At 38.2% G+C, this 27,173-nt stretch overlaps 1 protein-coding gene across 5 annotated transcripts in view; it reads right to left on the bottom strand.

The window, feature by feature from the left end:
- Positions 1-26,483, bottom strand: part of Ptprc (protein tyrosine phosphatase receptor type C) — a 106,859-nt gene extending 80,376 nt beyond the window's left edge. For 2 of the 5 annotated variants that reach the window (XM_037211366.1, XM_037211365.1), the window contains exons 1-2: positions 26,356-26,482; positions 26,160-26,275 (exon numbers count right to left, since the gene is read on the bottom strand). In XM_037211366.1, the coding sequence (XP_037067261.1) occupies positions 26,160-26,232 (73 nt within the window). In that variant the 5' untranslated portion in view covers positions 26,233-26,275; positions 26,356-26,482. Of the gene's footprint in view, positions 1-26,159; positions 26,276-26,355 lie in introns of all 5 variants that reach the window. The other 3 variants (XM_037211364.1, XM_037211367.1, XM_037211368.1) reach the window with 3 other exon arrangements.
- Between the last annotated feature and the right edge of the window lie 690 nt (positions 26,484-27,173).

Genomic DNA, 27,173 nt, shown 5'->3' with positions numbered 1-27,173 from the left:
CCTAGATTTTCAGCTGGACTGAGTGGGTGGAATCCAACAGACAGAATGTGGAAGCAAGGCAGGTCAACCACAGTTCCGAGTTCAGTTTTGATAAAGCTGGACTGGTGGGACCGATGGGACATGTGCCAGAGGTGTCAAGTAAACAGCTGCAAAAGCAGGTCTTTACTCTAGAAGGAGCTGGAGACAGACAGAGAAATCAACCTACAAAAGACACATTAAGCAGTGGAGTAGGTGATGCCATTGAGATAGTGTGGAAGGAGAGTCCCTGGCATGGAATTCATACCAACACAGACTCCAGGGGCTAAAAGTCAGAAAAACTCGGAGCTCCGGGTAGAAGCTGGGGGAGCCCAGACTCTCTGAAAGGAAGCTGTCAGAAAGGTCAAGCCCCTCTGAAAGGTGATGTCAAGCAAATGCTTAAGCTTGGTCCTCTGGATTTAACTTATTAAAGGAAGGATCCAGGTTAGATGCTGTTGCTGTGTGCATGCCTGTAGTTTCGGGGTCCTGCTAGGAGGAATACAGAGCAGGTGAGTGCAAGGGAGACAACTGTGTATAAACTGGGAAGACAGAACAAAAGCTGATAGTCTCACTCAGAACCCCTGGCTAGCCTGGAACTCTCTGTATAGACCAAGCTGGCACTGAACTCACAGGGATATGCTCACTCTACCCGTCAGCTGTTAGTATTATAGGAATGTGCCACCATGCCTGGTTGAAAAAAAATATAAAAAGATCTTTTAAAATTCTACAAAGCACAAGAAAGACCTCAAGGGTACTAATTAGATAGTCCTGTTCTGGTTTATTTTTATTTTCTCTTATTTTATTTATTTATGCCTGTTTGTATCCTAATGAGAGAGAGAGAGAAAAAAAAAAGGATGTGGACTTGGGGAAGTGGGGAAGTGAGGAGGATCTGGAAGGAGTTCGGGGAAGGAAAACTAATTAAAATGTATGATGTGAAAAAAAATCTATTAAAAAATAAATAAATAAGAGTCGATACTATAATGCATGTAAGTAAACATGATATGTAATAAAGTAGTATGTAGTCCCCTCTCTTGTAATATTTCACCTTCTCTAGTTCCAATTACCCCTGGATTAACACTGATTAACACTGTACCAAAGCTGAAAGAAAAATGAAAAAAAAATCCAGAAATAAAAAAATGGATAAATTTTCAAAGAAAAATGAAAAAGAAGGAGGTGGAAGAGGAGGAGGAGGAGGAGAAGGAGGAGGAGCCAGGGTAGACAAAGGGCAATTATTTGCTGTTTACATCTCCATTATAATTCTCCCCAAATCAGATTTTGATATATAGTAATATGTTATACATCAATTAATAAGTTATTGTATAGTTTATATATTAATACATACATTTAAGTATTGGGGGCATCCATGAGAGAAAATTCATCTTTTAAAAACAGTGTACAAATATTTCTATTTCATTCTAGACCCAAATTATTCAATTATCTAATTATTTTTGGTCTCTGTTCCAGTTCGCTTCTTTTTTTACGAGCCATGAGTATGAACATTCCTTTGCATTCCTTTCTTGCATATGTCAGTGGATTTTGTTTAACTATTAAGCCTTAAGCCTGAGCTATGTGTATTTATATTTGGAAGTTGAATGTGTTTTTGTACCTAGTAAAATCAGAAGATGCTGCTCAATAATTATAAACATTTCTTCATGGAGATTTAGGCAGACAGTGCTGATTCTTTAGAAAGAAAAGCTAAGAAAACCAGCAGGAACATTTTACTTGATACAGCATGCCGCATTCGCTGTGTATTCTGACCGAGCTATGCCAGGGTTTCTTTCACTTAAGACCTATCTTACACATGTCTGCAGCTCTATGAAAGCTCCTCAGATAAATCTAAAATGGAAGCCTATGATATTTTAACATGGAAAAAATATTCTGACAACACTAAGTCGAAACTCTTGAGCAGAAAAACACAATTGTATCAGTTTTTTTTATTGTTTGAGAATTTCATTTGTACATGCAAATTGCTTGATCAAGTCCACTCCTCTTTTCTTCCCTTCCAACTTCTCTCTCTACTACTGCCTGCCAATTTCATGTGTTATTTGTGTTATTGTAAAACCCACCAAGTCCACTTGGTGCTGCCAATATATGTCTGGATGTAGGGCCACCTACTAGAGTATGGCTAGCCTCTTGGGATCTGCATTTTGCTAAAGTCTAAAAGAAAGTTCACGTACATACCTGATTAAAAATACACTATCCTTACCAAATAAGACTCTCTCTTGGGATGTTGAACATAAGAAGTAAGGAGGAAGAGGGGTACTTTGGGTAAAGTGATGTCATCATTTAGTAGGCTTTAAGACTCAAAGACAGTGAAGATCCTAGGTTTCATTTAAAATAAACCCTGACTTTTACAGCTCTCTTGCCTGTGTCTCTTTGCAGTCACACAAAAGAAATATGCTGATCATTTGCTTTGCAGAGAGAAATCCTGGATTAGAAATGCGTTCTGCTTTGAATACCATGGCTGAAATAGCATCCCAAACTGGCACACTAAGCAGATAATACAAAGAAATACACAAATGTTTGCATGGTAACCACAAAAAATGAACAAGCTCATTATCAAGGTTCAAACTGTGGTAGATTTGAAAGTTTGTTTGGCAGTGACTAATCCTTAGAGCTGATTTTTCCCCCATCACTGGACATGTTGGCTGTTCTCATCTGCCAGGCTTTTCTGGGCTAACACCCACTCACCTGTCCCCAGTGCCTTCCTTTGATGATGTCTAACCGCCCTTGTCATAAACTGTGCTCTACCACACTGCCCAATCTGCAACACTCAACAAACAGCTTAACTCATTTAAAAAAAAAATATGAAGGATGTAAAGAATTACATTTTTGGTTTTGTCTTCATAAATACTTTCATAAATGATGACAACACTTGACCCCAAGCACAACCTCTTCCTCTGTACTTGTCTTATGCTCACCATCCTGAAGCTGATGTTGTTAGGGTGGCTTCAGGAAACAGTTCCTTCTGGAGAAGGCCACTGACCAAGTGTTCATGTTCTTCAGCTTGCATGCTATGTGCTGCCTGTTGTGTCTATACAAACAGCTCCTAGTGAAATGTATCACGGCTCCCTGGTGATCTTACTGCTTTTCTTATGTATAGATGGTGGGTTTCTGCTCTGTTCTCTTAGTTTTCCCTTTAGGAAATTCTTAATTCTCTTTAATTCTTTCATAGAAAAAGAACACAGTCCTAGATAGTCTGGACTTTGAACTATCTGTGGACTCTCCTTGTTTCTTTCCATAGAGCTTTTCCAGAGTTGCTTTTCTCTGTCACACTAGGTTCAGACTCAGCCATGCATACTTTTCATCTAACCTAAAAGTATTTGCATGCATCATCATCATCATCATCACCACTATCATCATTATCTTCTCCTCCTCCTCTTCTTCCTTCTCCTCCTCTACCCCCTCCCCTGGTACAAGCCTTCCTAATTCCTTATAATCCATTCTCACCTCAACTTTAACCATGTATCTTTCCCCAAATCATGTGATGAGATCTATTGTTCACTACCTTCCTTGTTTAACTTTAAAATGAATGTATTTTATTTCTCAAATACCCCTCCCACTATTTCTAGCAATGAGTGGTCTTGGGGTACATTTCTAACCCAATAAGCCTTTGGGGAAGACTTCCACCTCTAAAGGAAAAGACAAAAGCATTACGAGGTAAAAAACTATGGCCGTTTTGTCCTTTCTGTTCTTTTTTAGAAGGCTGATGAAAGGTGTACGTGTGTGGCAGCCTCAGGAGGCAGAGAGCATGGCAAGTAAGAAGGCAAAGACACAAAGAATACAGTGACAGAGAAGTGTCTGATGCTTGGATGGCTGTTGGCGTCGCTCTAAGTCTGTCTAGACTCTGGTTCTCTAACTCCATTTGTATTTTACCATGTATGACATCTGGATACCAAGAGAAGTGACACAGTAATCCACAGAACTTTACTGAGAGGTCTTGTAATTTTTGGAATAAAATTACTTAAGGAGGGCTGGGGAGATGGCTCTGTGGTTAAGAGCACTGTCTGCTCTTCCAGAGGACCCGGGTTCAGTTCCCAGCATACACATAGCAGCTCACAACTGTCTATAACTCCAGTTCCAGGGAATCCAACACCCTCACACAGACATACACATAGGCAAACACATCAATGCACATGAAATAAAAATTTAAAAATTACTTAACTAATAGTGACAGATGAAAATGATCCTAGTATTTTAAAATGGTGGAAGTATGTCTTGAAAACCTATTACATCAAGATCGCATTGCTCTGCTCACGAGATGCTGTATGCCCTTGAGGTCTGTTTCTGGTCCAGCATCTTCTCACTTATTCTTTCTGCACACTAAAAGGTTGTCCTTTCATCAAAGCCTCGCCTGAATTAGCAAATTAACATAAATTCTTGCTATTTTATATTTGCTACAGCACCGACATAAGATTCCCAAATAATTTTGTTATTTTAATCTTCCTTATAAAATAAACTACTTTTACAAATAATCTGTAAAAACCTTTAGTCCAGCAAAGATCTATTAAGACCAAGAAATCTGTTCTAAGGCTATCATGGTCACCAAATGTCCTTCTCCATTGTCCCATGCTCTATTTGCTACATACGTGTAATGTATGTACACACACATACACACAGACATTGCACACATACTTCTCTCTCACACCACATCACACATACATGTGTTTCACCACTATTATTCAAGTCTATGTAAACAGATGTCCTCTATATTTAAATGTATTTGAGCCAGGCAGTGGTGGCATACTCCTTTAATCCCAGCACTTGGGAGGCAGAGCAAGGCGGATCTCTGTGAGTTTGAGGCCAGCCTGGGCTACAGAATGAGTTCCAGGAAAGGTGCCAAAGCTACACAGAGAAACCCTATCTCGGAAAAACAAAAAAAAAAAAAAAAAAAAAACGAGTATTTGAGCAGATAATAGTCATTTATTCTTTGTAGGTAAAAACACACACACACACACACACACACACACACACACACACACACACCTTGTCTTCCTATTGCAGGAAAGAGATTCATCCATGCTTCCTTTTATTATAATTTTATCTTATTTTAAAGACACTATTAGCCCAGGCTAGCCTCAAACTCATGATCCTCTGTCTGTGCCTTCTGCCTCTTATCCTCAATATATCAGTCAGAACGTATTTACCCCAAGGCCAGATATACCTAACCCTCTGTGCTGTGGTATTTATTGCTGGGCCTTGCCCACCCTTGAACACTTCAGTTGTGTTTACCAATCAGACAGGGCGGAACCAAGGAAAGAAGTTATTTATACACACTAGGTAGGATATGGCGTTGTAGAGATCAGGATTATAACTACACAGTTAACCTGCAGATGGGGTCTGGCTCAAGGGTGCTGCCATCTCCAGCGGAATCTGCTGCATTTGGGGAGCTGCCAATTCAGCTGTTTAGTTCTCATGCCCAACCCATGATGTCAAAGGACATTCATTAAAATTATAATGAGTAACAAAATGTATATCTCTAGGGAAAAAAAATCTCCTTGGTACTGTCTCTACTCTCTTCAGATCCAAAAGATACTTTCCAAATGAGAGGCCTAAGTCAATGTTCACAGGACAGTGATACCAAAGTCTTTCTCTTTTCAACAAAAACCACCACTGACATGTGCATTGCACAAAACTGAGAGAAACATTCCATAACACGCAGGAGCCCATGAGGAGTTCAAAGGCAGAGCAGAGCAGAGGCAGAGTGGGGTGTTGATTCTCAAGCTAACTACCAGGGCTGAAAGTGACCATGGAGAGAGTCTATTATCTTCCCAAGCAGTGGCTAGAGGGCTTCACACAGGCAAGGCTGAAGGAGACATGGAAGGGGAAGGCCAGAACAGCTCCACACATGCAGCTGAGAGCCTCCTGGACTTTCAGAACACTCACAAGCTGCCATTAAAGACAACTGCACGTGACTGTGTCCAGTCATGTGATGGTTTTCAACATGTCCCCTTCTCAGCCACTATTAAAAACACTACTCAAAAAGAGTGCGTCAAGAAGTTCTGCTTTCCTACTGAGAAGTGGATAGCAGTGTCTGCCTTTTGCCCTCATGACAGGGTTACAAACTTACAGGGACACGTTAGACTTGTTCTCCAAAGGACAAGTAGAGATGTCGTTTTTCTCGTTCGCAGCATCTTCAGATCTATCCTTTCTATTAAATCTAACGCTCTTGCGGTTAATGCACTTCACAACTACAGCAGAACTAATTTCAAGCAAGTGTTCCAGACAAATACTTCTCATCTTCACACAGTTCCCTTTAAATATGGGAAGATGTTCTGTTCCTTTTTTCTCACAGCTCACCACAGACATAAATAAAAGACCATATTCTCCTCCGTGATCCACAGACCAACTTTCTGAGAGAGTGTGTGTCTGTTTATATGCCTTTACTTTCTTTCATACAAATAGATAAAATCTGTAGTAGAAAATCTCCTGAGTAATTTTATTTCGTCTTTTGCTTACTTCTGTGCATTCTTGTTGATACACAAAACATTCCTTAGATGACACAAAAGCACGTAGAGTGTAAAAAAAAAAAATACGGATTTTAGAAATACTAAATAGTTTACTGTGACCAGTAATACAAAAAAAACTTTTCTTTTTCTTATGTTCTCAAACATGCAAAATATTCTTTTGTGTGATCCCCGTTACCGACCAGGTAGCATCTTGCCATAGTTAAAGGAATAATTAAAAAATAACAGTAGTGATAATAACATGTAACGGGCATTTGATGGTTTCTATGGCCAATTACTTTACTCCTTTGTACTTGTGAAGTAACCAGTCAAGTAACTAGCATTTATAGCTAGTGAAACTGGGGCACAGAAACGTTTAACTAACTCCCCAAGAGAAGTGAAGAGACAGAACGGAGATGGGATTCAAGAAGTCTGGCATTAAAGCCTACTGTCTCGATGGCCACAAACTGCTTTGCATAACAAAATTATATACTATGGCCACCACACCAGAACTGATTAAGAGCAGCTGCGAGACTCCATCATCCCTCCTCAGACCATGTTCATTAGACTAAGCTTCTACCTCGACTGACTCCTTCAGCTCTTCCCAGAAGCTTGCTGGCATCTCGAATTACTCAGACTGAGGACTGAGCTCATCTAATTCGACAAATCCATCTGTGCCCTTTTATAGTTCGAAGACGTTCAAGCTTCCTTAATTAGATAATGGGATCATGTAGCTAACGGTGCTCCTGACAGCTCCACATTTTAAAAAAAAAAAACAGAAAAAGTTAAAGACCATTGTTATTCAAATTGTAAGCACCAGCAGCTTGCTTTGGCTTTGCTAATAGCCTGAAAAGAAAGGAATTCAACTAGGTATAGAAGGGAGCAGGTGTACTCAGCGGGGCTCGGGACCAGGTATTGCAGAATTACACAAAAGAAGTAGGGTAAGTTCAGTCTTGCCTGCGGTGCTATTGTGTTGACAGAGTGTCTTCATTCACGGGGAAGGTGATCCTGGGCTCAGGGGTCTGTCACACTTCCTAACTGCAGAGACTTGGGAAGTAGGACACAGGTTCTCTCTCTCTCTCTCTCTCTCTCTCTCTCTCTCTCTCTCTCTCTCTCTCTCTCTCTCTCTCTCTCTCTCTCTCTCTCCCCCGCCCTTCCTTTCTCTCTGGCAAGCAGTTCTTGCTCTGGCATGAGCCCAGGCTCATGCAAGCTGTCCCTCACCAGTGGGCACTGTGCTCATTCTGCCCAGTGACAGACACCTGCACACAGGGAGTGGCCGGCCTAGAATGAGGGTTTGAGATGCAGCCTTCACACTCAAGAGAGAAACCTTAATTTTCCCAGTTCCTTCCTGAAATATTTTGATGCTATACTTCAACAGACCGACATTAAAAAAAAAAAAGAAAGAAACATAACTGAAAAATAGCTAAAAGTCTCAGCTGTGTCTGTGACATTGTCCTTGGAGGAGAAGAACGCAGTGTTCTGCCGCCAGTCATCTGGGTTTAAGCTGAAAATCAGACATACACCAGGAGGGACCTATACTTTATGGATTTCAGCAATCCTAATGAATTTCTCCTTTCTTCTCTTCTTCCCATTTCCCTCCGTGTTTCTCATTTCTATCAAAAATTCAATTCAATGATAACGTTTCAGTCAGAAATCCATTCACAATTATTCAATTATAAAATATTATTATAAAATTATAAAAATATTCACTTACATATGTGCATACACATAGCAAAGCACAACCTTGGAAAACCAGTGAGACTGATGATTCTTTCAAGTGTTTGGGGATCAATTCGTCATCTCCTATTAGTTATACTGTCACAACTGTCTAACTCTTATGAACTAAAGATTATATAACACAGGAATAAAAAAATGTGTATTTACCATCAAGTTACTTTAAGATTAGGTGAAGGAGTTAATATACTCATTAAACATAACATCTTCTAGCACAGTAAGTATTTATTCTTGCCAACTGTTTTGATAATTACTCATCTTATGTCATAACTATTATTAAAATAGCTGATATACCATGGAACAAGCACATTGCTTAAATCTGGATAAGCTGATCATGACATCACTTGTTGGTCATAAAAAAAAAGTAAAGGATGAAATTTTATAATTTGTAACGACAGGGATTGACCTCTAGGGGAATAAGCTATAAGCACAGAAATAACACATGGTCTCATTCATATGTAGAATTTTAAAGAATTGACCCCATAAGAGAACAGGATAGAATATTGATTATCAGGTTATGGGGAGAGAAGTGACAGGTATGAAGTTACAAGTAAATGGGAAGAAACTAAGGACCAGTGTTCTGTTACTCAATGAGGTGATTATAATTAATGGTAATGTGTTATGCATTTCAAACTAAACAGAAGAAGGGTCTGTAAGTCTTCTCACAAAACAAGATAGTTGTATGAGGTGATGTGTATGTATGCTAATTACTCTTAGTTGATAACTATATGATTTACATATTAATCAAATCATCACATTGCATTCCATAAATGTGTCTCATAATTACAAATATACAATGAATAGCCAACCAGTTTGGACATGCTAACTTCTCAATAGCCAGTTTGGGGAAGATACATGTTTTTTGAATCAAATTACCAGGTCCTAAAAGTACAGTTTCTAGTGCTATTCACTGGCAATGGAACCAAAAGTTTTAGTGTCCAGAAGCAGCTGAATGGGAAAGGGGATGAAGGTATAGAAGGTGTGATAAAGAATGAAAAGAAAACAAGAGCAAAGGTAAGATGTTCTTTTCTAATAAAGCGTAGCATCGGTGAAGATGTCATAAACACCTTCAAATGCTTGCAGTATTGTCATGTTCTATGCTACTCTAAGGAGACAATCCCACCCTGATGGCTGAAGTCGGTGTTTTCAAAACATGTTCTAGCGGTGGTGGTGCATGCCTTTAATCCCAGCACTCAGGAGGCAGAGCCAGGTGGATCTCTGTGAGTTCGAGGCCACCCTGGTCTACAAAGTGAGTTCCAGGAAGGCACAAAGCTACACAGAGAAACCCTGTCTTGAAAACAAAAAACAAACAAACAAAAAATTATTGAGCAGTATATGTAGTATTATTTTTATGATAATACCAAAAAGCAGTTTTGTCTCCCTCATTCTCTCACTAGTAAATGATCTTTCCAGAATGGTAAAGCATCTCACATAGAAAAGCAAGTGTGAGACCCTAGCACTTCTCTAAGAAGACAGATTTAAAAAAGAAGAAGAACTTGTAAGAATGCAAGGCATGGTGGCACATGCCTTTAATCCCAACACTCCAAAGGCAGGATCAAACAGATCTCTGAGACTGAGGCCAGCCTAGCCTACCAAATAGTTCCAAGTCAGCCAGAGCTGCACAAAGGAACCTTGTCTGGAAAAAACAAAGAAACAAACAAAAAAACCAAACCAACCAAACAAAAAAGACTTGTTAGAACTGCAAAACTATTTCTACTGAATGTTTTTCATACGTTTGTCATTTTTATTAGCACATATTGGGTTGTTTATTATTATTAAAATAAATATTTTAACTGTTGCTCTTATGGTAAAAGTACACATAATGCACATGGAAACGGTAGAGTTCACAACTGTGTTTGAGGATGAAACTGTCTGAAGACTGTTCAAGGAATCCAGAGGAAACGGTCTGAGAGCCTCACGGTTAGATAGAGCAAGATTTTGAAAATATGAATTTCAATTCATTTGAGTAGTTGAAGGATTATGACTGGCCCTTTTAAAATAGCCTCTAGAAAACATTGGAATAGTGAGGATGGATGAGAGAAGCCTTACAGACATTGACTCTAATGGCTGACCTATAAGGTTTCTTTCAACTCCACCATGAAAGGACTCAGAAAAGATGGGGAGTTTACTAAATGTATTGTTCTCAAAGATCTGGTGTGAAAGTTAGCAAACAGGCGTGTGGTTAGAGGTGGAAGTTTGAGGGCAGAGTGGCAGGTGCAGAACTCTAGGGCAGCAGAGTTCCACGTTGTGAAGCACTCTACTAGCAGTAGATTCAAGCTGGACAACATCTTGAGGCGCTGGTGGAAAAGTCATCTACATTTTATTGTGAGCTCTCTTCTTAGGAAGAAGGAGAATGGAGTCTAGACTCCCCTTCCGAGTTTCTCAGGGCGTTCCAGAAACTCTAAGATTCTCCCAAAGAGAAAAATGAACACAAGCACAGTCTCAGTCTTTGACATAGCAGAAAACCTTGTGACCTCTGGCCATTGTTGTCAGTCTGTCACCTGGTCCTCAGATGCATGCTCTTCTTTTACACAACTTCTTAGAAAATTTTTGCCACAGTAAGTAATATGTTCACAGAAGAGGAAATGTAAAGGATAATGACAATATGAGTGTGTTAAAAATACATCTGCAGCTGGGGAAACAGCTCAAACCAGAGTGTGTGCTTAGCAAAGATGAGGTCCTGAACTCAGTCAACAGCACCTCAAAGAGGAAACCTACAAAACACAGTAGGATTCAACCAAAATGCAGGTAAAACGACACACAAAACAGCTAATTAAACAAATAGCAGTGTTTAATTAACACAATAGTCACAAACAGAAAGTGACATGTTTGAGATGATAAAATTCAATGTGAAGGGCAATTCAGATTTATGCTAGGAAGAACTGAGGCAAGCAGTTTTTTAAAAAGCCATCTCTCAGTGTGCATGAAGAAACCTCAACTGTTTCAAAGTTTCCAGATCTTAGACATTTCTCTCTCTCTCTCCCTCTCTCTCCCTCCCTCCCTCCCCCTCTTTCTCTCTCTCTCTCTCTTTTTCTCTCTCTCTCTCTCACACACACCCCTACTATTCATAGAGTTTAAATTTAATTAAGCACATTCTTTAAGTACCAACAATAATTGGACTATTTCTGTCTAATTATGAAAGAAATGCTACCATCCATGTTTAACTGATATACAAGAGCTAATGGTATAGGAAAGGTAGGGACATCTCTGTCCCTTCAGGAAGAAGGCAGAGATGTGGGACAATGGCTATTGAACACTGAGTACAACTGCCCAGAGGCTCTATGAAGCCACCACTGGAGATCTGAAGCTGGGAGGAAGCCTAAGGGCCAGAAACTCAGCAAAAATGGACTTCTACAGACTTCTGGTATTTCTATTTTGGTGGGAATTGAGAAAAAAATACAAGCAAAAAAGGTTTCTCATCATATTTCCTAACTTATACTTTCGGACTCAGTCAGAATCTAGAAGCAGCAAGAGAATTTGAAATGAAAACACTATTGAAATTTAAGTGATTTGCCCACTAAATGGGAGACATAGACATATACACTTCATCACAGGTATGTGTGTGATTTTAGGGCAGTATCTCCAAGGGTTTATTTTTAGTTAAATAAGAGTGATTGATTAACAAGGGCACCTGGATAATTTTCACTGCTCTAGTAACTGTATGTTTTAGATCAGAGCATAAATCTTGTTCTATAGAAAAGTTAAATCAAAGCATTTAACATGGACACAGATACACATATGTGCAATCTGAGTAACATGTTCTTACTTCATCCTACAGTATAATTTACACATCCTATAAACACAACAGAACTTCCATTTTAAGTAAAATAAATTTTACTTTTCTGATTTCATCTCCTTATCGTTAGATAAGGAGATATCATTAGATATCTTTTCTGTTATTCTAAAATACATGTCTGCTCCCTTTAACGATTTTTAGTCACAGGATGTGGTGCCTTGGTTTTGACGTCCATCTGGAAGACCATGAACAATGTCTGAGCTCTCAACTCCCACCTCACAGAAACTAAACTTCCCTTATGTACCCACTCTGCAACCCGCCTCCATGACGTGACTTTCTTGCAAAACACAAAGTCGGTTAACTTCCTCAGAGAAGGTGGAGCAATGCATGAGAAGATAGCCCTGTTCTGCATACTGGCTCCTTGGTCTGGCATCAACTGCTAGTTGGATATCTAAGATGCCTCAGTAGCCCCTGTACAGTCCACAGTCTCTGTACCAGGCCCTTATCCTGTAGCAACAGGTGCCAGGACCAGGAAAGGGCAGTGGGTAGGAAAGGCAGAGGTAGGAAAGAAAGAAAAGCAACAATATCTTTTAATTTAAAAACTGAAGATAACAGATCCGGGCTCCTTCCATTTGCGAACAGTAGAAACACATCTGTAACCCTTAGTGTTTACTCTCCTAACAAACATTATCTGAAATCATTATTTACGTGGTTGCAGGGGTCTCTTTTAAAGAGAGCATGGCCTAATGAATATCTATGGCTTAGACTCTCTGGCTCTGAAACAAGGAGCAAACTGTGCCTAGCACAGGCAGTTGTGGGTATCTGTATAGTTCTCGCAGTGAACACACACTAATACTGGTTTGCTCACCCTCCTCATAGATCTTTGTAGCTGACAACATTCTCACTCGTAAATGTTTTTGAACTCTTGAAGTTTTTGTAAATGATATGATGTCCCCTTTGAATGTTGTGTAAAGTACCCAACAGACTCGAAGTAAATGTGTCATTTAAAAATAGTGATGTCCATGAAAGAGATTCCCATTCCTTCCTATCCCATTATATGTTGTACAAAAAATTACTTATTTTGACTACATCTGTGCAATATAAACTCCATGAAAGTAAAAGAGAAATAAATCATGAAAAAAAGATAACTACACTGAATTAATTGAATTGTTTTACTAGATCCAGTCCATTGTAATTTCTCCTTAGACAAATTTTCTTCAGTATTTGTGCATCTGCAACTCATAATAACTTTAACCAAAAAATAATAAGCATTTAAAATTTAATTTTAATATTCATTATTTTCTATAAAAACACAATTTTACTTTTATTAAAATACTACTGTTATACACACGTTCACGTGAACTTCATGAGACCTTCCTTCACCTTTGCTTTCTCAGGTTACAGAGCACATTATTTATTCTCTGATATCAGGGAATCATGGTTGAAATGAGTAAGAGGAAATTAAAATATCTTTAGAGGGAGGCCTAACCAAAGGACTGAAAAATAATACTGTATTTTTATCAACTGAAGCTACATTCACAAAGTCTCACCAGCATGACTGCCTTCATGTGAGCTGAACAAGGACAATAGGTATGCCAAAGCAGATGGGGTGGAGGGTACAAGGCTTCAACCCTACACAAAGAACTATAGGCAAAGAATGCTGGGAACAGGAGAAATAGTCGTCTCCAGAGAACAGCACACCAATAGAGTCTCCAACACCAAATGGTCAACCTTGAAAACCTACCTACAAATAACATTACACAGACTGAGCAGGATATGTTTGGAAATTTAAATGTACATACACACACACACACACACACACACACACACACACACACACACACACGTAACAGCAATTCATGAATAAACAGGCCATGATTTTGAAAGAGAGCAAGGACAGGCATATGGAAGGAGGAAGGGGGAAATGATGTAATTATATTATCATCTCAAAATTAAAAAGAAATAATAAAATAAAGGTTAGTAAATTGGCACAGTTGTAAAGCAGAACAACAAATTGAAATAGAAAATGTATGGTTGTCTGTCTTCACAAAACCAAAATGTGTACTAAGCATCTGTATGAGTTTATGTGTTATACACACCTCTTATATCTCCTTTTTTATGAGTTTATATGTTATACACACCCCTTATATTTCTTTTTTATTATTATAAAGTAAGAGAATAAATAATTAAGAGTAAAATTTTAGCTATGACCTGGCTGCTGCAATGCACTCGCCAAATATATCTGAATGGAGGAGAATAAGCTATTTGGTTTGGAGGTTTTTTTCTTTTCCTTTTTTCCCCTGCATAAAAAGAATTTTAATCTGATCCATGTGCCATCATTATTGTGAACTTCTGGACATTTTAACAACATTTTGATGGACCTTAAATCAATTAACACTATAAAAGAAAACATCTGTAGCCCTAATGTTTTTAAAGGTACCTCTCAGTATTGTTTTATTAAAGAAATTAAAAATGTATTTAATTTGAAAAGTCATTGAAAATGCCACAATTAACTGTGTGTTATAATGACAGATATTAAACTCTGGCCACTTTCTTAACAAGCATGAAGCACACATATCTATGAGAGGATAATTAGAAAAGCCAGGGAGGAAGTGCCCCTTTCCCATCAGATCCAGGTGTTTGGCCCATAAAATGGTGACCAAGAGAAAAAGGCAAATTCTGATAGTCCTAGAAATGTAACTATATAAGGAAATTCCCAGCCAAGAAAGATTTTTAGAATGAAGTATGTTTTACTTTTGTTTTAAAATTACTAATCTTTCTGTTTCAACTTAATATATGGGGATAGAATAATAGCTGAATTAAAATATAGGCCCATATTGGGGGGGGTTGTTTGCCAAAAATACATTTATGTGAATATTTTCTTCTAAATTATAACAATCAGTCTTTAGCTAAATGATACATCTATGAGAAGTTTCTTTCTCATAAACACTGACCAAACACAAACTGGAGACAATTTTGTACAAAATCATGTTTTATGAGTTGCATTCATCATTTTTTCGTTATTTGTTGTTCTTTAGCAAATATAGATGCCTTTAAAGCAGATTAATTTCAAAATAGGAATCTGCATTAAAAATGGCTTGGCATTTCATTTTTCTATACTTTGATTTAAAGAATAACATAACAACTATTGCTTGTTTTTAAAGCAAGATTTCAACTTATGCCATAACTCTTGAAGAACCAAATGGAAGCTGCATATATTAGTAACAGCAGAATTCCAACTCCTTTATAAACTTCCAAACACTTAAGTACTGTTCTATCCCCGGTATTGTCCCATGCGTTACATTTATGAAATGCTTTCACATTGATTTTCTGATGTAACCCCGAATTTAGAAGTATACATGTTAAAACTGATGCTAAGAGAATGTATTCTATTGAAAGAATAAGAAAAGGAGTTTGTGTTTGAGCATAGTATAACCTATTTTTTTACAAATTGGCTGAGATACATGGGGAGATATGCGTAATTAAATGGACATGAATAGAAAGTATCTTCCATTTTACAGCCCTCCCGGAAACAGAATGTGACAGAACTGGCACACTTCTTAGACTTGACAACTCGAACTATTTTTATGATCTTGTTCCCCATCTTTGAAGTCCTCCTCATGCTATATCCGACTTGTTTCACTTCCAGAGCTTTGAGTTTCCACTTGCCTTTGATCTCTCACTGGCCATCCTCCATGTTGGTTTTTTCCATGCCTTCTAGCTGCCCTCACAAACCATGGTCTGTGCTCAGAAACGGGAAAATCTGCTGTTTCAAAGGCTTTGCTGATTTCCTCTTATACGTCAACCTGTAAGCATCTTTCATCCTCCCCAGTATGAGAACTCCCCCTCCCCTGAGCTTCTGAATGGTCTGGTGGGTTCCATCTGTACTAAGACTGCCACCCAGCAAGGGCCGGTCACAGCTGTTCACATTTACAAAGAATGTATTCCTCTATCATTCCAACAGAACGAGATCTCGACCTTACACTTTTATCCCTGAAACAAAAAAACGTAATGCCTGTGCACGTAATAGAGCTAACACTTTTGAGAACAGATTACTTAGGTTCCCTGAGCTTACATTTCCTTTGCAATGCTTATGCAATGGAGGTTTTTCTGCATTGTAGCAATTGTACCTTCTGGTACACAGTTGGCACAGACTACATGTGTGATGATCTATTTCTCAAACACTGGAGTATTTCTCTCCCTCCATCCATCCTCATACATTTGCTGTCATGGATTATTCTTTCAAACGGGGTTTAAGTAGATGTGCCCAGGTGGCCCCTTTACGGTTATATGAAAATTAAGTAGGAGCAAAAAGAGAAAACTGCATCACTTTCTCCAATGTCGTTTCATATTTCCCACTTCAGACATCACAGCAAATTGTCAAAGCATCTAGTGTCTGTTTTCAACTTAAAAAAGACACAGTAAACAAAATGAGGGCCAAATTTTGATCATTCATTTTCTTTGAGTTTAGACACATGTGGCTTCTCTTATTGAAATGAATGGTCAAGGGCCGAGAGACTCAGTTCAGTGGTAGGTTACTTGCCAGGAGTACATAAGGACCTGGGTTTGATCCCCAGCAATGGCAGCCTGCAAATGTGTACCTTAAGCAATTTGTAGAGAAACAAGGATGCAGATACTCAGCAATACTTCCCTTTCCTTATTTATTCTTCCTCAATTTTCCTTATTTATTCTTCCTCAATTTTAGTATTTAATATTAGAACAAGGAAAATTAAATATAGCTACTTCCTTTTAGAATATGCTACTGGTACATGAAATATTGTTATTTCCTTTGAGAATATGGTACTGGTACATTGCCTATTTATCTGGAAGCATATGTGGAAGAATTATTTATATTGAAAGCAATAAGCTATCACTGTAAAATGCTGAGATGTTATAAGACCTCTTTTTTCCTCACAAAGCTATCTTTCCCATTAACTAATTACCAGTGAGAAAAAAAGCAAGTGGTACTTAAATGAAAACTCAAACAAACAAACAAACAAACAAAATCCATCGTGCCAGAAGTAAAAATGATGCAAGTGTTACATTAGTCTACTGTCTACGGCCTTCTTCCCATGAGCATGACTTATCATTATCAAGGGTGTTAGTTCCTACCTAACACCTGCCAACTTGATAGCCAGTTGGTTTTCAAATGTTTCAACAAAATGGAGGATTTAAATTTTGGTTTGGAAACTACCATTTGAACAATAACAATAACAAAAACCAAAAAGAAACCCAGCAAAATAAACAAAAACAAAAATCTTATAACAAAGCTCCAAGTCACCCGCATGTTGAGTAAAAGGTATTTTTGACTATTTTCATCAAAGTGCATAAAAACAAGACATGCTACAGAGCAGTGACAAAGACTCCCCTGCCTCACTTTTCAAGAAGGGACAAGATTTGGGGATTTTATGTGCATTTAAATGATATATCATTGCAAAGCAGCAGATGTGCTAAGTCCTTTGCACTCCTGCAAGGCAAATCCATTTGTTTCTCCTCACTAGCTGTCTTGTTTACCCATCATTCCTCTTCAGCATCATTTTCCATGTTCCATGTCCCTTTCCTGAAGCCACTTTTCTTGGTTCTATGTAAAAGTCTACCCCTATCTCCATCCTATTCACCCACCCACTCCCACACACCCCAATTCTTCCTATTCTAGGATTGATTTACATTCAACCTATTTTCTTTACAGCATCCTGGGTAGTATATGCATCACAGAAATAAGATTAGATCATCCTTAAAGATTCCAAACGGCATCTTCTCAGTATACTCATGGTGAATTCTATGTTTTGTTTTGTTTTGAGACGAGTCTCACTATGAAACTCTGGCTGTCCTGTAAGTCATTATGTAGACCAGATTGGCCTCAAACTCATAGAGATATGCCTTCTTCTGCCTCCCAAGTGCTGGTATTAAAGACACATACCATCATACCACACTTATGGGGAACTCTATACTTGTCTCCTGCTCATCTTCCTGATCACCATGCTACTATACTTGACCTTTCTATGCCTTAAACACATCAATGTGTTTGCTGTAATCAAAGGACCTTTGTGCTTGCCAAATTCTCATCACATCATATTCCTCTTCATGTTAGTCATCAATTGGCTCAATGACTTGTCCTCAAGTAGAGCTTCCTTGATGATTCCATAAAGAAACATGCACTCCTGGATCTGGCCTTCTCCCATATTATACTGTTTAATTGTCGAAACAACACTTACTAACATATGAACATTTCTCAATCATTTCTTCTTTCTCACATGAGCACCTTTTGCATGGAAGTGGGTGCCTTTTCTTCTTTAGAATAATTTCTGACTCAAAGGTAGCACTCTGCAAGCAACTGATTCAGTGAATAGATAATCTCACTTAATATTTCCTGTCATTATTCCCATTTCTCATCTGAGGAAATTGAGATCTTGATGCATGATTTCCACAATGTTTCCTGGCAGTTACAGTAGAATCTAGGTTATATTTTAAGACTGAGTTTGCCTGTCAGCTCACAGACTCTGTCCCTACTATCCTTGTGCAGCTCACTATCACAGTCAAGACTCTGAACCAATCACTAAGTGGATTTTTAGCCATTATATGTCTTTGTTTAATCACTAAGCTGTCTTTTGAGCCCTCCATTATATGTTTGGATCATAACTAAAGTACCCATAATGAAATTCAGATCATAACAACCTAGCTCATTGGAAACTAGGCATATTCAAGACTCATAGGGCATAAGTTAACACTTAACCTTAGAGGTTAGTAGGGCACTTGGAAATCCATGTCTAATGAGTCAACTTATGTGATTTACAATTTCTGATTGGCAATCCGTATTTATAATACTAAGGCATCAGTAAATAAGTTGATTCTTTGCTTCCCATGAAGCCGATCCAACCTGTTTCTAGAGTGGAAATGTGGGCAATACCACTGTGGCCAATACCGCTGTGCTCTGGGGTGACTGTGGAAAGATGAGCTGGTGCCTGCACTTCCTGGAGCAAGATGAGAACATTGTGTGTTTTCCATGATCAAAGTATTTAACAAAGGTCAAATTACTTCCCTTGCGCTTCAAAACAAAACAGAATCAGATACTTGAGTAAATTACTCAATGCCTCTCACTTTGTGTAATATCAAAAGCAAGTTAAATGGGGGAAAATCCATTGTTTTCCTCATATCACCCACCTTAAGAGACACTCAATCCTGTGCTCCCTCAGTCTCCTGTGTTCTCATAATATTACTTGTGCATCAAATGGGTGGCACTGGCATTTGTGGGAAACACATATTAATCAAAGATTTTTTTGTACTTTTCAACAGAGCAAGAACCTCAAATGAGTTAGATTTTGCCAAAGATGTTCAAGAGACCCAGTGAGCAATGGTGTGTGGAAGGAGTTAAACCAAGTGGGTAGGCCTGTGGTGCATGCTGCCTACAGAGGACCTCTGAGATTGCCAACTACCATTTCATCCTACTGTGTTTTGCATATGAACATTGTCATCCTCTAAGCACCTGGTTACCAAGCTGAAACAACAGCAAGATTGACTTAATACAAAATGAGTAGACTGGAAAAAACAGACAGACCCAGGTTAAAATGGAAGCCTTCCCCCACTCCACCCCCAGCAGATGACTTTGTAATGTTCCTCTGGAATTCACATTCAGCCAGGAGCTGTTGATGCCGTAGTAAAGCAGTTGTCTGACTTAAGGCTTTTCTCCATGGAAGGATTTTCTGCTGAGAACAAATCCCAAGACAAGTAAAGCAAATCACAGAGACTGCCCAGTTCCTTTTAGTGTCTACCACTTTTTTATTCTATTGAATATCTAATCATCTGCACAATCGCTGGGAGTTCTAGAACACCTTCTGCTGAAGTGTCTACAGAAGAAAAAAAAAATCTAGTTGTACTGTTGTCCTGAAGGCAGCTTACCAAAGCAGAAGTGGGTTTGTTTCTTTGTTGAGTATATGAAGTATTAACTGGTCTCTTAATACTTGTAGCCAGTGTATCAGATTTTTTTTTAAAAAAGTATCTATAAAAAATTATCATGACCAATAATTATATTCAGCAAAATACATTACTACTTTGAGTAAGAGCCTTTGAGTCTGGAATAAGAAACTGAAGACTTGTAATCTTGTCTTAGCCAGCAGGCCACACATCACAGAATGCCAGCTGAAGGCATGGCATTCGTGGATGCTGTGGAGAGAATTCACTCTCCAAATACTGGTTCATCAGATTCCAAGTTAAATAAATGAATGGATTCAGTTGACCTGATTAAGTAAGATACTGAGGAATATTTTAGGTCTTGGTGCCAATAATCTATGTCTCTTTGTTTGTTTGGGAAATCTGACCTTGATTTTACTCTGAATCTGTTTATTTATTTCTGGATTTCTCAATTTGTCTAAAACAATAATGGTTTACTTAGGGAAAAACTAAAGGATTTTATTCGTACCATGTGATCTAAAGAGGGAACATAAGAATCTGTACAATTGCTTCTATTTCTTGACATTCCTTCTACATGGAAAATTTCACTTTGAGTAATTTACACAGACAGCAATAATAAAAGGGCAGGAGTCAAATTATTCATATGATTTAGTAAGCACTTTATATACACAGGGCAGGGTCATATTCACAAACTACCAGACCTTCATAAAGCAAGCACTGGGACCAGTCGACACTGGTAAAGAAGAAAGGATCCAGTGATGGCTACAAGGGTTCTGCAGGTACAGAGAGAAAGAAGTAGAAATGGAGGACAGAGTAAGCAGGAGAAGGAAAGGCAGGAAGACTAGCACTCCTGGAGACTCTCCACAAGACAGAATGCTCATAGCATGGGATGGAGTGGAGAGGCGAAACAGCTCCAGGGATATGACTTTTGAGCTAAACTTTGAAAAGCAATTTTAATTTGCTCACTTGAGAGAAAACACACACAGAGAGAGAGAGAGAAGAGAGAGAGAGAGAGAGAGAGACAGAGAGACAGAGACAGAGAGACAGAGAGACAGAAAGGCATGAAAAGGGAGGATGGCCAACCTTTGAGAGACAGAGAAATTTTTCTTAAAAAAAAAAAATCCAAGTTACAACAATAGTATGGCTACAGATAAAGCTCCACTCATGTAGAGAGTTAACCCAAGTTGTGTTCATGGTAGTAATTGCATTCATTTTGATGAAACACAGGAACCACAGTAGGATGCTTTGCAGCCCCTACCCATCGTTTTATACTGTGGCCCTGTTCTTTAGTCGCTGCTCCACTGAGGGATAAGAAACTAGTGTAAGGTGCATAAGCTAATCAGAATGCTATGCAAATGAGGGATCACTGATCAAACTAATTCTAGCTGACTTGAAGACAGTCTTACAAATGGCATTCCCATTATCTCCTTTAAAAAATACTTAAAATTCTTTCTAAAAAAAAAAATCTCAAGATGAATCTGGCTGTAGGGTCTCTCACCTCACAGTACGGCCAGGAACTAACACAGCAGATGCTTCAGAATGCTCACATTGCCCCAGACAAGTGTAAAAAATCATGAAAAAAATGGATTTTGTTGTACTGCATGTGACATTGAAACTCAAAAATAAAATTTAAGAACTAATAGTGGCTGAATCAATACTTAGAAAGCATTGTTAAGTATTAGACTATTTTTTTATTTCATTTATTACTAAATCTAAATATTGGCTAAGGCTTTGTACACAAAGTCCAATGAATTTTTTATTTTTGTATATTTGTACATTATATAGCAATAGATATCATATGATGTTGCTAAGTGAATACTCTGAAATTTTAAATTTTTGTTTCTGTAACCTCTCTAAGAAGTTTCATCTTTGTGTGAGCAGAATCCATGCTGATCCTTCAGTGAGTGACAGGCTGCTGCTATGGGGTTTGGAGTCCAGTACTGAAAAACTGATATAATTTGTTTGGACAGAAATCAGTTCATTGCAGTTTCTTTCTGCATAAATAATTTAATAGAAAATTAATGTCTTCATTAATACCATATTCAACAAAATGAATCATCCTGATATATACACTATTTGTCTACTCTGGTTAGAGTCCACTGTCCCATTAAATGGGGGAAAATGACTCTCAGATTCTTGATAAACTTTATGTGTCCAGTATCTTCCATCTACCTTTGAAGGGAAGCCCAAATCTGCAACCTGAGTATCCAAATCAATGTTTGAAAAGACTGACCATACCTTAGTGTTGCTATGTGCCTTTCCCTTTTCCTTCCTGAGCCCCCTTCCTAGGGACACCTTTCTCTGAAGAATGAATCTCATCAAGAAGATATTAGCAAGAGCTTTTCAAGGAAAAATATTCTCAAGTCATGCATTTTTAAGAAGTCAGGGATGTTCTTCCCAACAAGAAACGAAATAGATATGAAAGAGGTAAATAACAAAAAATGGATCAAAGTGTGAACAAATTAAATAAAAATAAATTTATTTAATCATGACAAAATTTCTATTTCCACTTTCCCAGTTTGCCTCTTAATAGTTTTTATTTGCTCCTTTTCTCTTTCTGGCCTTCCTCTCAGAGGTTCCCCCTCCCTGCCCACCTCCTCTTCTCCCTTCTTTTCCTGTTCCTCCCCTGTAGTCATCATCATCATCAACAGTTTTATCAAGGAGCTCCTTCAGATATTTATTAACTAACCAGAACTCAGATATAAAATCAGACATAGAATTTCAGAAAGATACAATAATACATTATGCTCTCATGTGGGGTACATACTATTAAAAATACCAATTTGTTTATCTCCATCATTTTCACAATAATTGAAATAATCCTTGACACATTACAGGGAAAAGTGGGGGAAAGTGTCAGAGGAGAAACAGAATGTTCATGGACCTTTAAAGGACTGGAGGGCATAGAGAACCGGATGTTGAAAGCACCTCCCACTCGTTCTCTTTGAATCAGTCATGGAAAATGGGAAAAGAGAAGGAGGGGAGGAGGGGAGAGGAAGCTACTTAGGGAGAGGCCTGTAAAAAGAGGAGGGGGGAATGAGACCGACATCCACTACTGGCGTGCATGGCAGAATCCATGTCATGATTTTGTACAGTGAGTACATGCTGACATTTTAAAAACAGAGAATACAGCTAATGAGGAAATCTCAGGACCCCCCTTCCCCCCAATTTTAATACTTTAAGTTATATGAAGAAAGGGTGAGATTCATACTGGTGGAAAAAAAATACTGTCACATGTTACAGACAAAAGATAATGAGACTTGGAATTGAGGTGATCCCAACAAAGATGTGGAAGCTGACAAACTTTTTTTCGCTGTTTGCAGAGCATATGAGTGAATGCACTTCAGAAAAGAACTTTTCCATTTCTGAAGGATTAGTTTGGAGGTTGGAAATAAGCTCGCAGGCACAAAAGAAGTAGTCAGTCTAGACAGAGGAACATTAAACCTGCCGAAGGACTTGTGCTCACAGAACCTCAGTATTGAACAGCTAAGTATGTGCAGAGACCCAGTAGACAGACACGTAGTAGGTGGTAACAACAAATAAACAAAGCACTATGTGTATGTATTATATATGCATATCTATATGCCGGTGTGCATATGCACATGAACAATGGAGAAACATCTGCATGCTACATTCATTGCTTGACACTGTTGGAAAGATACCAAACTGAATGGAAAAGGCAATTCACCACTCTGATCCTGAGCTCAGAGTGTCAAGCAAGAGAAAGGATCCCCTCATTTCTAATTCACCTTTCTTTACTCCAACAAAATGCTTTTCACATTCTAGCAATGACAAGGGTCACAGAAAACATTTTGGCAGTAAAAAAAAAAAAAATCTTTAAAAAAAAAGTAGTAAGTCATCATTCCCACAGCCCAGGCTCTCCTGCTATTTCCTGAACTTAATAGGAGTGTTTGTCAAACTCAATTAATAATTTGTCTCAAATGCTTGTGGTATACAAGGCCAAGTACATATTTGTTATATGAGATATTTTAAAGTTGATGGAAAATTAACAATTGTGCTCAGGAAATGAGTTTTCACTGTTCTGACTCATAACATATCTCACTGCACACTCTTCAGGGCACAATTGAAGATGCTTTTTAGCCGTTAGATGATGGGTGGTAGATAGGCCTAGAATTAGGACTCTATTAGAGGTAGAAACCTTGCACCCAGCCTGTGCATCCTACTCCATCACCGTGCTCTAGAATTATTAAGAACTTTTAAACAAGCATCCAGTATCCAATTGCCATGGCAGAGAGGCACAGAGCAAAGGGATCAGAGACATTTTGTAAATATGAACACAGCATCACTGGTGCCATGGAAGAATTTAAATTTGACCTTGGTCTCATGAGGACTCAGAAATTAAGTAACATGCTGGAGTGATGTGTATTGTCCATCGGTGTCTCATTTATATGTCAGTGTACTTCTTTATTTTTCTAAAGCATATAATAAAAAGTTGATGAATGAGAGTTTATTTCCTATATATACAGAATTAATTTAACACCCGAAGATAAAATGTAGGCTCTAAGTCATTTGTTTCCTAAAAAAGATTTATGTTTCCAATAATAAATACACATGTTGAGAGAGATTATCAGTGCCTTGTTGAGAAGTCTCTACCCTCAGTATTATGGGAGCAATCATGGTAAACTTGATCTTTCAAAATCTTTCTTTCTATCAGCTATCTATTACCTATCCATCATCTGTATATTGATAAATAATCTATCTACATTTATTTATTTATAGACTAAAATATTTAGCAAGGTTGATTTAAAGGTTTCTAGAACCCTTTATACACATTTTGATCATGAATTCAAATATGCTTCTTCTGCAAAAAACACCAAATAGCCTGATTTAACAATGTGATGGTGATTTGCTCTGAGGCCTAAAGGTATCTCAGGGTTCTTTCATACTCGTTTAAAAAGAATTAGTAACTTACCTTGAGAGGGGATTTACAAGTGAAAATATGCTGATTTATAATAAAATGCATATATGCAACCTTAAGTTCTTCATAATTTTCTTTAGATTATACAAAAAATGTAGAGGGATGACAACATGAGAAGTAGTTTGTACATTATGACAAATTTCTGTAGTTCTATGTATTTTTGAAAAATCATCTTTATGTTGGAAACCTAAACCAAACAAATTCACAACTGGCCTAAGTGGATTTTTTAAATTAACCTTTCCAATTAAAAAACAAAACAAACTTACTGTAGTAATAACAAGAGAAAGTTATCTCAGGCTGTATTTCTTTTCCAGGCCCATAGATGACCAAAACCATAATTTAGCCATGTGACATATTCAGTGGTTAGTTAGTGCTCCATCCTTCAGAGCAGTAAACTTAAGAAAAATTTAAAATTGAATTCTGATTAGATTTAAAAACTGTTCCTACTTAAAAGTATCCTGAAATTTCTACAAAGACTCATTGCCAATGCCCTTTGATAGTAAAAAGACGGTTTTAGGTTAAACATTACAAGGAGAAATGCTATCTATGAGTCACTTAATAATCAACAAAACTCACAACCCAAACTGAAACTACTCAAGATGTATCTATTGACCAGACCAGAAGTGTGGGAAGATCTCAGACTTAAGCAAGTAAAGAAGGACACAGCGTTTGTGTGATTCTTAAGAAATTTAATATTTCTACCTCTTCGGGGCTATGCTGTCTAGCTATCTACCCATCACCCAGGAAGGGCGGTGGCTCTACCAGAATTTCCACAGCAGAACTCGTAAGAACCATTATTGAGGAACTAAAATAATCAATTCAAAATGCATTCTCTGACAAGACAACATGAAAAGTTAACAGTTTTGAAAGCACCTAGCTCATCTTCAAGCCTTTCTGTAGCCAAGCATTCGAGACCCTATTTTAACAACCATCAACACTTGAGGAAGCAACCTTCGGTCTGAAATGACTGACTGGCTTACATACAACCAAAGCTGTCTCATGATTTTAAACCATTCGTATTTTGCTCAAAAGCATAAAAACTGACTTATTTAACAATTCTTTTGAGTGTCATAGCTGCATGTCCAGGTATATTGCTTTAGTGACATCCTTGGACAATTGTCAAATGAAGAGACTGAGACAGCTTTCTGTTTAATTGTGTCTTTTCCCCCCAAACCATGTACGTCTTTTGAACAGAAACAGTGTCTGCTGCCCTGCGACAGGCCTGGTTTCTCTGAGCTACAACCTTGACCCTGGAGTAGTGGGCCGGCCAGGTTATTTTCAGTCTCCATCACACAACATTTAAAAATATCCATTTCAAACAATCCTTCCCCGCAAAAGGAACAGAACATCAGAAAGTAAAAGTTAACATTGAAGTGCTTACCTGTGACAAACACTTCTGTGTCCAGAAAGGCAAAGCCAAAGGCCAGAAGTTTGAGCCACAAATACATGGCCATATCTGGAGATCAGCTGTGTCCCTAAGAAATAGCACACGTCCCCCTGAAAGGCAAAACAATGGTTATCTCTCTAGAAGTTTGACTCTGTAAAGCTAACTCGAAATAAAAGAAATTAATGCATACTTTGCACCGTGTCTTATCAGATGGGGAGCAGGTTTCCTTCTCTGTTACCCTAAGAACAAACCACTTGCTAGCTGCATGCACTGCTAAATGGTGATGTCAGATTCGGTTTTACTAACTTCTCCAAAAATACTGTAAAGGGTCCTCTTTGCAGGAAGTTGAAAAAAAAAAAAAAGTTGTTCAAAGTCAGTGCAATGGCTTACTTCCTTAATTCAAGTATTACGCTGCTGGTAGTTCTTCTCAATTTTCCTCTAAGGGAAAACAGTCTCACCCTACTCAAATGCTGCTCCTTTATAATATCCTTTTGAGAAAGCTTGATTCAAAAATGATACATCCATCCGCAAAGCATCAATAATTTTTCTTACCCAGGAGATGACAAAACAGATTCCGCATGGGTATATCAACACAGGGGTTGGCAAGATAACAGAGTGAGTGGCTAAGCCAGCACGAGGTTCTCCAGTCCGTTTAAGATGACCAAGTGAACCAAACTGTCTCTCTGCTTATGTCTGTCAACTCCTGTTACTCACCACAAGGAGCTCATCAGGCTCAAATGATGTCCCAGTTGTCTCAGTTATGTGGCTTTCCTATGCAAAACTATCCCCAGTGGGCTTAAGGAGCCTCCTAAATTGTTTTTTTTTTTTCCTGGTTTCATTTGGTTTCACGCAGGTATCACTGTGAACACGGGAGTTAGACTCCCCTTTCTGCCTCAGAGAATTCTCCTTCCAAACTGGAATGCCTCTACGTCTGGTGTGTCCCTTGCTATTCACCAAGGAAGGGAGAGCAATGAAAACCAAGGGCCATCTTTCACGAAGTTAACTTGC

This window comes from Peromyscus leucopus, chromosome 15, assembly GCF_004664715.2.
Source record: "Peromyscus leucopus breed LL Stock chromosome 15, UCI_PerLeu_2.1, whole genome shotgun sequence".
In the NCBI taxonomy this organism is placed as follows: domain Eukaryota; kingdom Metazoa; phylum Chordata; class Mammalia; order Rodentia; family Cricetidae; genus Peromyscus; species Peromyscus leucopus.
This window is presented reverse-complemented; position numbering and strand designations above follow the sequence as displayed.